The 14,667-nt window shown below is 42.4% G+C and overlaps 1 protein-coding gene across 7 annotated transcripts in view; it reads left to right on the forward strand.

Annotated features, from left to right (window-relative positions):
* BBS4 (Bardet-Biedl syndrome 4) overlaps positions 1-14,667 on the forward strand; it is a 44,960-nt gene that overhangs the window by 15,096 nt on the left and 15,197 nt on the right. For all 7 annotated transcript variants that reach the window (XR_015259825.1, XR_015259826.1, XR_015259824.1 and 4 more), the window contains 6 exons: positions 3,904-3,983; positions 8,124-8,187; positions 8,955-9,066; positions 9,680-9,752; positions 11,611-11,664; positions 13,513-13,640. Coding sequence is in view for 4 of the 7 variants with exons in the window: in XM_086756854.1 (XP_086612980.1) it covers positions 3,904-3,983; positions 8,124-8,187; positions 8,955-9,066; positions 9,680-9,752; positions 11,611-11,664; positions 13,513-13,640 (511 nt within the window). In the remaining 3 variants the exon portion in view is untranslated. The remainder of the gene's footprint in view (positions 1-3,903; positions 3,984-8,123; positions 8,188-8,954; positions 9,067-9,679; positions 9,753-11,610; positions 11,665-13,512; positions 13,641-14,667) is intronic.

Genomic DNA, 14,667 nt, shown 5'->3' on the forward strand with positions numbered 1-14,667 from the left:
ATTAGTGTGAGGTTGCAAACCCTTATACGCCAGATGGAGCCTCCCAATCGTCCTTGTACTTGAGAAGGCTGAGGCGTGCTGCTGGTGCTCCTTTCTGTTTTTCTGCCCCTTGTAGCAGCGCCCATGGCCAGATCCAGCTGTACGTTGCTGTTCAGGCTGATGCAGCAAGTGACATGTCTGTTTGTGGGGGTTTTTTTAGGCATTCTGTAGATAATTATTAAACTTGGAAACAATACTTGGATATTAGGACCAGCAGTGATTGAATTGGGTACTTTCAGAAAGCACAGAATGTTTTATGCCCTTTCTCTGGAGTTATTTTATTCCTTTTCTCTGGAGTTAGTGTCCCTAGTAGCCAGGGATTTGTATTTACCTTTTCTTCAGAAAAATGCAGTGACCCTTTGCACTGGGACAGTCCTTGTCAGCAGGCTGGGGGAGCAAACCTGAGGGAGATAAATGCACTGGAAGTAGATATCTCACTGCTTTCATGGAAGAACAGAAATGCAGATTGAGATAGTTGTGGCTCTGGAGAGCTGTATAAATAATTTGCATTACTTTTTTCTTCATCTGAATAGAGTGTAGAGCCTAGTAATAATCCTTTACTTCCCACAGCCCTTTCTTGGGGGATCAGACATGTTCCTGTGTCAAATTTATTACTTTTCTCACTATTTTCTATGTCCTTCCTCTCTTCTCAGTCCTTTGTGGGACCCACACCAGATTTAGTTCATGGTATTTATGTTGGATTTCTTCAGAGAAGGGGTCATACTGTTCACATTTTCTTTCTGGAATAGATACAGGGAGTCTGTCAACTTTCTTCTGTGAATCTTTGTGTTTGCTTTGTATTCTGATACGAGATTCACTTGTATCTATGAATAAATCTTGACATCTTTTTTGGAAGACATCAGAACTGTTTACGTTTTTTTCAATTTGCTTGTCTTGAGAAGAAAGAAAATAAAAAAGGAGGGTAATGTCTCCTCAACCACATTTGTTCCTATTTCAAAATGAGTTTTAGGAGCATAAAAACTCCGTGTATTTTCCCAGTTGCACATAGTTATCCTTAGCTCAGCATATCGCCGGGGGAAGAAAACTGTTTTATCTCTGCAGATGTGAACACTCTTCACTTCTGTGTCTTGTGGTGTGCTTTGATTTATCTGTTTTCACTCCAGCCCAGGTCTTTTAGGTAACTCCCTTGTTTTTTTTGTTCATTCTCAGACCCAGAAGGCAGTCGGTGTCTGTTTTACTCTTTTCTTTTGCAGCTCGATGCTCTGCTCAGCACTCACTCTGACGTTCAGCATTTCTACTTCCCAACCTTGTTCTCCGCAGGCGTTTCCGTAGTGTGGGAGTGGAGCATAATGTCCTTCTGGTCTCGAAAGTGTGAAAAAGCTCTTTCCTTAAGGAATTAAACAACTAATCTTCTATCCACTCACTGTTGTACTGTCCTCTTAGCTTAGTCCAGAACATTCAGGTAGGATCTAACATAATTCAGTCTTTCCCATCTCAGATGGAACATAGCCCAGCCAAGTAGCTTTTCTGCATATTTTAACATTTAATGGTGCTCTCTATTTCTTTTTAACCTCCCAGTAAGGCATGTACTACAGATGGTTGTAGACCAGATGGAGTATGTCTGGAGGGTCTTCTGATTAATCCCTATGATGTAAGACAGTTTTCATTTTATATAATGATGGAGGATTTTGTGATTTTAAGCTGTATTAGTAGGCACAAAATGGCAAAGTATACTTTCGTTCTGATTGTAATAAAAATCTTTATGGTTAAATAGAGTTTGCAACGTCTTAAATCCATGCATGCAAAAAAAAGCATGAAGTGCCGAAGACACATGCCTGGTTCTGTATTTTGTATTGGACACTGGCACCAGGAGACACTACACAGGAAGAGCACGCCAGTCTGGCCGCTTTCTGCAGTTCACTTGTAGCATTTCCAAGGGCTGTGTTTCTCGGAAAAGGAAGTTGTGTCCAACCCTGCACCTGTAACAACTTACACAGGGAAGTCATTACAAGTCTGATAATGAATTGGGTAACCCCTCAATGGACTTCAGAACTGCAACCCTCCAGGCTCTTTATGAAAAGTGTTTTTTTCAATCAATTTGTACCTATTTAGGCAGCCTCTTAACTATTCCATTTATGGTTTCACTGTAAGAAGGACAATTAGAAAACATTAAGTCATCAGAAAGCTATTATTCTGATCTGGAACATGCATATTGAAATAATACACTTGCTTACAAAATACACTTACTTAAAAAGATCCACTTATTACACAACAGGGCAGAATTTGAGAGCATTTGGATCCCTGATCTGTGCATTTCCCAGAGTTTAGCATGTTTGGATTACTTTTGTTTGGCTTGTGATTTTTCTGTTTGTTTTTAGGGTAGTTGAACCTTCTTTATAAAGTATTTGACCTGAAATTGCTGGTGTGCACACTTAAATCTCAGCTCTAGTGTAAATCTAGTTGGATATTCTGGAATTTAAGAAAAAAAAAACCAAAACAACAAAACTAGATTGGCTTTATAAATTTTTTTCCAACCTCTTCAGCTGAAGAAATCCTAGTTGGTTTTAAGTGCTCTCAGTGATACTAGACTTGGTGCGAATTGTGGGGGAGAGCCTGGTACGCGTGAGGGATGTGTTTGCTACTAGCCACAGGTGCAGTCCTCGCATGACTAAAGCTCAGTGCTACTAAAAGATAATAACACTTTGCACCAACGTTTCCCAGTGTGATTCAGTTCTTCTAGCTGCAGTGTTTCTTTTTTCTTACATCTGATCATGACCCGTGCTGCCGGCTGGCAGAGCAGACTGCGGACCACGTCAAATAATGCCTTCTTGCTCTGGGTTGCTGGGAGCTGAGCCTGCATCTCCATCAGCGGTGTGGGTCCATGCTGGGCTCTGCGGGGCTGGGAGAAGGTGGCCTGGTGCTATATTGCCCTCACTGCTGCCCCGGCTCCTGCAACAGTCCTCGTCTTGCTTCGCTTCTGCGCTTCTGTCATAATATTGACTTGCAAACATATAGCTTTTTTGCCAGTTGCTATGGTTACCTCTCAGCTACCGGCATCTGAACTGTAGAGATGAGTAACAAGCAATACATTTCAAGCCTTAATGAAATGCACAGCAGTGTGTTAAACTTTTAAACCCAACGTGAATATAACTAAGCAACAGCCATTCGTGATTTGCCATAATTACTGTTGCAAGCTCCTTAGGATGGAAATGTCGGAGCACAGGTCTTTCTCCTCCACTGCATCAAATACATTTTTCTGCCAGTAGCTTCACAGTATCTCAGACCTGTGGTGTTGCACAGTCCCTTCACAGTTTCAAAGAACTAAATTTGACCTATTTAAATTATTCACACCTTCAGACAGGCAATATCTCCAAAATCTCCTTTTGTGTGTATCACCCATTTCCTTCTCATTCACTCTCAGAAATATATTTTAAAGACGTTTAAATCTTCTGCCCTAGTTCCAAAATGTGAATCCAGCTTGTTTCCCCCAGGCTACTTTTTGCATATTTGGAAGAAGCAATTTCATCAGACCAGCATTTGTGTTGAATTAAAATGTGTGCACAGTTGGTGCTTGGAGCTGTTTGCTCCAGTAACTGCACCAGAGGGAGCAGATGCCTCAAGACTTTCGAGGCGGTGGTTTTCTGCTAAGAGGTCTTATTTAGTGCCTGTCTTGAACAATGCATTTTGTCCATCGGTTTGAGAAGTAAAATTAAACTGGATGCTGGTTGTATGTCCACACTCCAGACTTTAAATTGAATGATTAATTGCATTGCCTGGTGTAACTGCAGTTCTTGAATTAGTTGTGCTTGCAGATTGGGCGGTTCAGAATATCTCTGTGCTGTGCCCAGTTTCTCTGCTGATCTGTCTAATTTCCTGTATTTTGTTAATATTTTACATTTACAGCACCAGAGTTACCTGTTCTGGAGAGGAAAAACTGGTTGATCTATCTGCTGTATGTTCGCAGAGACTATGAAGAGTGTAAGGTAAGAGCTGCTTTTGAGACTTTGCTTTAGGAAGTGTTTTACCAACATTACAAAATGATAGTTTTCATACCGGTTTTCAAACTACCCTCTTTCCTAACTTCTTTTGGAATAAGAAGACCAGGAGAAAATACAAGTGAAATAACTTCAGTGTTCTCAAATCATTGACTGCCTTCAGGATTCATGCATGCAGTTCTCTGGAGCGATCTGTGAGATCAGTATGTCTTTGGGAGTGGAAAAATGGAAAGAACTACAAACCTCTCTTGTTCCAAGTGATGAATAGGGTCTCCCAGATTGATAATAATGCAGTTCCATAGTGCAGGCCTATCAGTGGTACTACAGAGATGGTATGAAAAACGCTTCAACGGAGTAAAACATTACTACCAAGTCTAAAAAAAAAAGGGATCTTGGCTACCCTTAAACAAAATTATTTCATTTTACACATGATACATTGCACCCTTTAATTTCTCCTGGGTTCAGTGAGTAGCTTGGAAGTGGCTGTGTGATTTGGAATTATAACAGTAAGTGGACTAAGGAAATGGCAAATCTATTAAATGGTGTGTTTTCCTGATAAAATGAACACAAACTGTTGAAGATGATGTGCCAGTGGGCAGGAGGAGGAGAATAAGGGTTGTCCTTCTGTTTTTGTCATGTGTAAAGGAGATCTGAGGAGACTTTTTGTGTCTGAAACACCAGGGTTGGTCAGGACTTGTCTCTTTCTGCTGGGGAACTCCTGGGGGTGCTTAGGAAAGTGGCAGGCTGGAGGAAATTAATTTAGCTTTTAATTAATGGAGCTGGAGGGTTGTATCGTCAGCACAGTGATTTCCTCTCAGATCTTGGCTTGAATAGATATGAACAAAAGTTGGGCTTGCAATCTAAATAGAAAATTGTTTCCCTTTTCTGTTCATCTGACTGCATTTTTTTTTTTTGTCTCTGTGTACTTTTACTGTTGCTGTGATCTAGTGTAGAATCACAGAGAGCAAAAAAAATGTATGGCTCAGGAGAACAGAGAAAATAACCAAGTGGGTGACGTAATGGCAACATTGACTTGTCCACATCTTCCTCAGTCATGGAAGCAAGCAAAATATAGGGGAGAAAAAAATTGAGAAAAGGCAGCTAATACTCTTCTCCTTGGCAAGCCAGCTTTGCAATACCTGTGAAAATAAAAGGCAGCAAAGCCTTCCCTCAGGGCTCACAAAACAAGCTTTTTGCTGTTGGAAGAGTTTGGCACCAGACCATAGCTGGTTAAATGATTTTCCATCCTTCCACCCAGATGTGAAAGATATGTGCTCGGAGGCCTGAATTTGTCCCAAAGACGATAGGAACATCAGCGTGCCAGGGTGCTTCTTCAGTCACTGAGGCAGGTCCAAAGGGTCACTCAGATCAAGGTGGGCTGAGCTGCCCTCTGCTAGTCTGCGTCTCTCTCTGCCGGCGTTACGCGGGGTTACGGATCTGACCTGGATGCCCAGGTGCTTGCCCTTAAGCGTGATAAGCGTAGACGTTCCCAAACATGCTATTTGGGGCCAATACCTTAAAAAATGAAAGATGTATTGACAATATCCCCAAGGGCTTAAATTACTGTGAACTCCTTTATAGTTTGGACTTTTCTTAAAGTCTGTTAATTTTCTTTAAGACTCAGATAAGAAACAAGTGACCTGTGATGGGATCAGTTTTGCTCTGAATCTTGCTAGGCCCTCTTTCCCACTCAACGCTTTGAAATGCCTCCTCTCTAACATGGTTTTTAAAGCTCCTATATTTGTCAATGATGTAAAAGGCTGAGAAAAAATTGTTTGTTTACCAACATTAGCTCCCCAAAGTGAAGGCATTAAATTTATTTTAACCCTTACAGTGCCAGTCCTGCATCTAGTTTGGTGAAGCCAAGCTTTTGACAAATTTTGCTGCTCATTATACTGAGAGATTTATAATGCTGGCTGTTGGATTCGTTTCTCCCCCTACCCAGCAAGATGCAAAGCAAACATTCCCAAAGCCTGCGCCTGCAGCAGCATGCCCTGCGATTGCACAGGCAGAGAGGAGGGACAAGCCCTGCTAAGCAGTGATCATCACTCAGCTCTTGCTCTGCACATGCAAAGCTCATAAACTGTATTTTCTGCTTGCAGCAGCCATTCCAGCCCTGCCCCCTAACTGTTTTTCACAAGAGAAATCTTCTGCTTCTGTTATGTGCAAGGAAGGAATTATTAAAATTACCAGATGCTTTTAATTAATTAAAATCACTCCTGCTGGTTGGTCTCCTGCCAGTATGTCTAAATTCTGTCAGCGAGTTAAATAAACTTGGGAGGAAAACCTGGGATTACAGATCATATTTCGCAGCTCAAGGCCTTTTGCTATAAGATTTTTAAGGCTTAGAGAATCAATCAGATCTCTCTAAAAGATGGCTCTCTATTGCCCTCTCTTGCTCTGAGAAACTGGTTTTATGTAGATGGAGCGGTATCGAGTATCTGTATTCAGGAGATGCTTGGTTATGTCCATGTTGGAAGTCCTATAATTACAAACTTTGTAAAGAGTAAAATACAGAGATATTAGCAGATACAGATCTGAGGGGAAGAGCAGCCTAGAGTTCTTCCTTTTTCTTGCTCTCTTTAGTTTCCTTTCTACGAGTGAGGATTCTCAGCAATAATGCCCCTTGCCTTCACCTTGCTTTCCTTGTATCTGCTGTATTTGAGGTTTAGTTTTCCTCCTTGTTTCCAGGTCCTTCATAGAATCATAGAATCACATGGTTGGATGGGACCTATAAGATCATCTAGTCCAACTGTCTTCCCACTACCATTGCTGCCACAGCTACTAAACCATATCCTGTAGCTCCTTATCAAGCCGCCTCTTGAACACTGCGAGGGACGGCGACTCCACCACCTCCCTGGGCAGGCCATTCCAGTGCCTGACCACTCTTTGGGAGAAAAAGTTTTTCTTCACGTCCAATCTAAACCTCCTCTGGTACAACTTGTGTCTTCATTTGTATTCATCTCAGAGGCAGGGGATGCTGTAATCTTACACATGTCAGAAGTACCAGATGAGCACCAGGTTATTGCTAGCCCAGAAATCTTTCTTTCTCCCCTTTGTCTCTTCCGTTTCTGAGCAAAAGAGGAGTCTCAGAGCAGAAAGTACGCTCTTGGTTCATAGCCACAGTGCTCATCCTCCCAAAGGTCACTCTTTTTGACCAGTTTTACAATTTTGGGTCATGTGTGACTATGGAATATAGCCAAACTGCACTCACACCCCAAGCTGTCAGCTGCATCAGTGAAGCCAGCAGGAATTTACATTTTCATCATTTTTCCCCCTTACTTTTCCTATGTTCTCGTCATTTGTTCATTTGGCTTTCGTTGACTCAGCTGCAGTTTCCCCAATTCAATTTATTTCTTCACAAAGGGCCTAGAGTAGATACCCTTATCAGCAGAGGATGCTTTCAGAGATTCCTTGTGGCGTTTTCCCTAGGTAGTATCTAATTATCTTTGGTAATAGGAATGAACAGAGAAATACTAAAAGAGCTACAGTATTCCTGGCTTAGTGCTCTTCACACACGATGACGAGCTTGCACTCTTCTGTGCACTCTTGTAGTTGTCCCACCCGCAGTCCAGTGCCTTTATTATATGTGAGATTGTGGTTTCTGTAATTGAAACGGACTCTCTGTCATTAGCTTTGCTAAAATGATGACAGTTTACCACTTTTCTAGCATTTTAATACAGTAGATTGTAGTAACTAGCTACAAATTCTGTATTAATATTCACTTTTCCGAGCACAATTTCTGATTAAATGAGTGTTGTAGTTGTCATGTCTTGTGTGAGACCACCTTTATGACCACATAAGGTACAGTGATGTCCATCAACATGTTGCATGATGTTTGAATTCAGGTTATTTTAGGGCATTCTGCAATAAGCACAGACACAGCACAGCTGTATGTAGCACGTACAAAAAATTCTCTGAATCGACGTTGCAGAAGATATTTGATTAGTCAGAAATGAATTTTCTTTCCTAGAGGTTGCCTTTATTAAAATATTTGAAGGGTTTATATTCTTCTGAAAGCTGTCATGCTGCAGTTTAGTGATGGGGTAATAGTGATCTCTAAGCTAACGGGCTTTTTGGTGAGGGAAACTATGTTTGGTGTGTACTCTCTGCACTTTGTCGTTTCAGGCTGTCATCAAAGAGCAGCTCCAGGAGTCGCAGGGGCTGTGCGAATATGCAGTCTACGTTCAAGGTATGTCACAGAGGCCTCCAAAAGTCTTAATTTTGCTGAAGCAAGTTACTTCTTATTTGAGATACAGTGAATAATAACAAGACGTGTAAAATTCACATGTGAAAAATATTTGTCATTTTCCTATTTGGTAGGTCTAATTTTGGAGTTTGGAATGTACACATGGATGGGCAGATTAGATTTTCTGTTTTTTTCTTTATTGATGAGTTTGTCATCGGTTCCTACTTGGACTATGGGTTCTTGACCTTCAATGTGTTGGTGTGTGCTTGGGTAGTGTGTTTGATTGTATTACAGATGCATATTTTCTGTTAGAGTTACCTGCCTCAGGTGATTGTTGTCTTACTGTTTACTTTAAGGATGGTCTTCCTCTCCTGCCCTCTGTCCCATTAAAAATGTGCCCCAAAACTTGGCGTTGTATTTCGAATTGAGGTGGTGGGGAACAGCTGAGATTTGTTGGCCAAGGACATATTGCAGCCTGTAGAAGTTGTGGAGGAAGAAATTCAGACTGCATCTTAATGAGCAATTTACCAGGATTTAAAGCTGCATTTATTCTGAAGAACAGAACTTTTTCCAGGCATGCACGAGTCCTTTGCATGTGTTGTCATTCTGCCCTTGGACACAGCTTCTGCCTGATGTTGCTCCAGGAGGGGGAAAGAACAAATGGATGTTGTTGTAATATATCTGTACTCCCCCTTCTTTCCCTGCTGTCAGAGAGGCACGTTTTTCCTGCAGATAATGGACTAATTTGCCTGGTATATGTTCTTTTACAGCTTTGATTTTTCGCTTGGAGGGGAAAATTCAAGAATCTCTTGAACTTTTTCAGACATGTTCCATTCTGAACCCTCGAAGCGCTGACAACCTCAAGCAGGTGGCACGATCACTGTGAGTGGTGTTTTATTGTTTCTCTTTGATGTGCCACCCAGGATCTTCCATGTTTTGTTTTTCTCCCAGGCATCAAGTAAAATCCCAGGCTGCTTAATTCCAAACATGCTTCCTCCTTATCAACACTTGAGTTGGCTTCCAGAAGCGTGAGCTACCCTTAAAAGCAGAATCTCTGTTATCTGCCTGGCTGCTATTGTATTTTCTTTTTCTTTGTGTTTTGAGCAAGAGAAGTAACACACTGATTTCTAGCTCCAGAGGTGGGGATGCTGACCTGAGCTGTGTAAACTTACCCTGCAGTTCCCTTTCTGTCTCTGAGTGTCCGGTTAAATCACCTGTCTTTTCCATTTGAGAGAAAGGCAGACTGCAGAGCCGGGGAATTAATTCCTTGCCTCTCTGGTAACGTCAGGGAGTGCCTCAGCATCTTGCAGGATTTGGCCCTGAAAGGGAGCAGTGCTCAGATTGTAATATCGCTGAGGCTGTAAACTTCTCAGGGCTTCTCACACAGGTCTCTGGAGAACTAGTAAATAGCATCATTTCTCTCTGGCAAAGGTGATAGTGGTTGCGCAGCAGGGTTTCAAAACAAGAAAAAATAAAAATTGAAATGCTTTTGCAGGTTTCTTTTGGGGAAGCACAAGGCAGCCATTGAAGTGTACAACGAGGCAGCTAAACTGGATGAAAAGGACTGGGTAAGTGTTTCAGTGAGTTACAGATTGTTGTAGTGTGCAGATGTTTCTGCAGTTTTAAGAAGACAGCTGCAAACTTGTTCCAAGCAGAGGTGAGCTCACGCTGCTTGCAGTCTGAGCAGAGGAGCTGCGGGGCTGAGAGGCATTGCCTTTTAGCACAGGCTCATGAGCACGGATGAGCCTCGGCAGTGTCTGGCATGGATCACAGGAGCAAGGCATCATTTCTGCCTGCAAAATCGCACACCTTGTCTTTGGGCACAGAGAATCAAGCAACATGTTTGAGCTTTGCAAAGTATCAGTATTAACATAGCCGTACACATATATTAAGGAAAGTATGGGAAGTAGCTCCCTGTTTGGAAACTCTTAAGTTACCATTAAAACTTGCTTGAGGAATTGGGAAACCTTTTGTAGTGCAAAACACCATTGAAAAAGATTTCTCTCAAACTGGCTGAGAGTGTTACTTGTTACCTACCAAGCATTACCTCCTTTGGCAGAGCGTAGGCTGACAGCTACAGGAACAGTAATTAAATTAACTCTTCTATATGAGAAGACAAAAGGAAGAGCATTGCAAAGAGAAACGTGTGACAGTGGGTGAGAGGAGAGGGCATGGCTTGCGGTTAGCTGTGTGCAGCCTTCTGCAGGTGACTTTTGTCTGTGGAAGTGTTGTTTCTAAGATAGACTTGCTACGTATGATCGCATTCCTAAGACATCAGGCACTCGCTGATGTTAGCTGTACTTTTGGTGCTCGGTATGTCTAAAATTCAGGCTTGATACAAAGATACGTTTGGTATTATTCAGTTTATCCTCTGCCAGACAACTCAGAAACCCTTTGTAGTGTGGATCTTCTTTCAAGTCTGCATTCCCTGAGCTAACCAGGCTGGCTGCAGTATGTGCTTGGCATGACTGTAAGGCTATTTGCAACTGGCAGGCAGACTTCAGTGGGTATTTTGATTAGTTATTTCCCATACCTGGCTCAACACTGGAAGTAGAGCCAGCCTGTGCTCTTTCCTTGTGCTGTGTCATTCTGCAAGCTACAGTAACCAGACATTACTGATTCATTTCTGTTCTCCACAGTTGGAGAGACTGTGTGGAGGAAAATATCATGCTAAGAGGGTTAATGGGGAAATAAGAGAGTTTCCTTTTAAAGGCCAAGGCTGTCTAAACTGATGAAGCAGTGAAATGCTCACCAGAATAGAAACGAGGAACTTGTGGACCTTGCTTTTCAGCTCCCCAAGATTTGCCAGGGTGTGGAAAGTGGCAAGCAGCTTGGCTGTTAAATTATTGGTAATGAATTAGAAGCACGATTGTTCCCTACAGTGTCACTGGAGTGTTTAGGATCCCTTAGTGATATTCCTACTCTGTTGCAAATGTGTTTGAGATGCCAGAGGGTTATCAGCCCTTCTGGTACTCGACTTCTATTTTGGAAAATTAGGCACATCTTCAAATTTTGTTTGACTGGGTGCAGCACTGTGCAGATCCTAATGACTGTACAGCTAGATTGAGAGCCACCCAGAAGGGCAACTTCTCTAGCTTCAGAGATCTCACTGGGAGCTGAGTCACATCTCAGTGAAGAAACCAGTCTTGGCTTCTTGTTCTCCAAAGAGACACTGTGTTTTTTGTCTTGGTGGCCTGTAGTCTTTTGTGCACAATCACACTTAAGCTCTGTGGGTTCCTGAAGCAACTTGGTTTTATAGGTTTGCTTGATCTACAAAGCCAGAAGGATGTGGGCAGGTGCAGGAGGCTCCCCATCCTGGCTGGTGATGACTGTTATCACTGACGGATTATGTAGCATGTGTCTCAGACCTCATGTTGATTTGATTTGATTTTTGTTTGGGTTTTTTTTGGTTTTTTTTTTTTTCAGGAGATCAGCCACAACCTGGGTGTGTGCTACATGTACCTGAAACACTTCAACAAGGTAATGCAAATGCTCGTCTTATCTACCTGACAAATGGGAAGCAGGGTTCCCAGAAATTTCACTCTGTCTGGTAGTTTGAAGTGGGTCATTTGCAGTGATAGGTATTAAGGAAGTTTTTTGCCTCAGACTTTGTTTCTGGGAGCAAAAGTTTGTTAGCAGTCTCTGTTTTCATTTGCATGTTGTATTACTTTGAGTCAGCTGCAAATTAGTGAGGTTGGATCAGAGTGAAACCGAGGTTAACCTCGTTGCTGGCCGGGAGGCTTTTTCTGAACTAGGATTTTTCAGAGTGCATTTCTGGTTTTAAAGGGAGTGTTTGAGAAACCTCAAAGAGCTGCCTCAAACTAGACAGAAAAGCAGCTGAGCTCCAACATGAGCTGCTTCTGTTTCTGAGCCTTTTAAAATCAGAACCATAAACACTACTAGTTTTGTGAGGAGCAGCAATCCAGGGAGCATGCCAGTTCCATCTTCTTGAAGAAAGAGAAGCGTGATGGTAAAGAACCAAACTATTTCCCCAGCATGCAGCTCAAACTGCTAAACCTCATGCAGAGAGTTTCTGAAGGAAAACTTGCTGCCCCTTGGGTCTGGCAGGGTTCAGCAAGAAGAGTTATGGGGTTGGTTTGCTGGAGGCGCAGCAGGCACCTTTTTTATTCCATGGAAAGGTTTTACTTCTGTGTCTGAAGCTCCTTTTGCACCAAGCCTGGAGCAAAAGTCACAAAAGAACATAGCTGCAGTGTGGGCAGCATTGACTTTATTAGCTTTGTAGCTAATAAAGAACTTCTTGGAAGCTTGAAATGAAGTTTTGTTCCCAGGTCTGAGCATGCCATATCCACTTCTTCACTTAACACTCCCCTAGGTGCTCGTGGTGAGCTGTCTCTGATCATGTGGGGCTGCTCTGTAAGGGGAAAAAACAACATTTAGAAAATTTTTGTTTCCAGCTTGGACCAACTGCTCCCTGCTGCTCTTTCTGGTGGAGTGCTGTGGCCCTTGCAGCAAATCCCTGCTGCGTTCCCTGTTTGAGGCATCGCTGTAAAGCAAGAAACTCTGGAGTATAGGTTCATACTTGGGCTTTGTTGTTTACAGTAATGTCTTCCAAACTGGAACCTACTAACTTCTCAGCTTTTCCATAAGTCTGAGATGTGCTGGTCACCCTGGGCAGCACTACTTCCACGAGGACATCTAAAATACAACAAAGTCCTTGGAGACGACTGTCTCTTCAGTAGCTGCTCATAACAAATACCCTGTATTGCAGAAACCATGTCAGCATTTCTCTTTCTAATATATCACATGTTTAGAGACAGCAAACATACTTTGCTGTTCTGCTGGCTCGGCCTGAGGAAGTAAGAGGAAGACATGCTTCAAAGTGTCTCCTGCTGGAGGGGATCAGTGTGTGCCTGACAAGAGCTGATTCACTCCTCTTGTGTACTTGGCAATCCATGCTCGTTGCTGGAATAAACATTTTAGTGAAGAATAAACTGTAAGGTACCTGTTAACCCAGCAAATCTGGAGATTCCCTCAAACGAAACAAATTCAAATACAGGAACAGGCATGTGCTCCTCTCATCCTTGGGAGGTCATTGCCTCTTGTCTTGACTTGAAGCATGCCATGTTGCCTTTTTCTGTCCCTAAAAGCAACTGGCTTCTGATGCAGAACTCGTTTTAACAATTAGCTGATTAGCTGTGTTGAGTTTTGCTAGCGGGGTTCTCCGAGCTGAGGAGCTGTGTTAGCTGCTAACAGTGTTAGCTGTTCACTTTTGCTGGCTGCTATGGATTGCTCTTGGACTGTTGCTTCACTGAGAACTCTGTAATCACTTATTATTATTTTTTTTTATTTCTCTGTGTTTGTATTTAGGCACGAGACCAGCTAAACAATGCCCTGGAGCTCAACAGACATGATCTGACTTACATGATGCTGGGGAAAATTCACCTATTGGAGGGGGAGATGGATAAAGCCATTGAAGTTTATACGAGAGCTGTAGAGTAAGAATATATCTCTTTTTCTGTCTGCCCATGTCTCATCCTATGCCAGGAGAAAATTGATTGGTGTCCCAGATCTGAATTGAGGACATGATTAAAAAGCTAGTGGTAATTATAGTGTCTCTGTGCAAAGCTGGCACTTTCAAGCTCTTCAGCTATCTCTGCTCTCAGCTGTGGTCCTCCTCCTGCTGACAACATGTCAGGGAAGAAGGTAGCTTTTTGAAGGTCTGCCAAAAAAAAAGTGGAAAAACAAATGGATAGAGATGCCTGGGAGCAAACCTATCCAAAACAGACTTCATAAAACTCAAAGGTTTATCTACCAGAAAGATCTGACCCCGCGCATCTCTAACCCTGATTGTCTGTCAAAAATTGCTGGGTTTCACACACTGCTTGCACTTGCAGCGATTTGTGTTTGAAAGTGTATGAGTAGGCAGAGTAGAGATGGGTTGGTGCATAGTGAGTTTCTCCCACCCTGTCACTGTTTCTCAGTACTGATCTATCCTGTTTTAGGGCATTCCTGACCGTCTGATTTATCAATGCTTTTAAAATGCAGCTTTGTAATGGAGGCACACACTAAAGAAAAGCAGGAGCATGTTGGAAGCCACCGGAGGATCTATGTTTTGTACTGGCTGTTTTCACATACTGTTTCCCTACACGTCTGCTTTTGGCTGCTGTCTGACAGTATATTGGGTTGGGTAGACATTTGGACTAATCTAGAATGTTTATTACTTAAATAATCCTTGCTAAGTATCTTACTAGATTTATATATCTTGTCTCGGTGCTCCCCTGCCCTCTCTTTTTCCTCACTCCCGGGCTTTTGTTCTCATCTGCCTGTTACATTTTGCCTGCTGTTACCAGCTCCGGGGTAGCCTGTCGTTGTTCTGTGTTTATGTGTGATCAGGCACATGCAGTTTTGTTCTGGGTAAGGTTTAAAGGTGCCAGTGTGAGTGTGCATGTTAGATTTCTTACGTCTTGATAGCAGGGAATCGAAAACTGAATTCTGTTAAGTTGAGTGAGGCAACAAATACAG

This window comes from Chlamydotis macqueenii, chromosome 12 (genome assembly GCF_036417535.1).
Source record: "Chlamydotis macqueenii isolate bChlMac1 chromosome 12, bChlMac1.mat, whole genome shotgun sequence".
NCBI lineage: Eukaryota > Metazoa > Chordata > Aves > Otidiformes > Otididae > Chlamydotis > Chlamydotis macqueenii.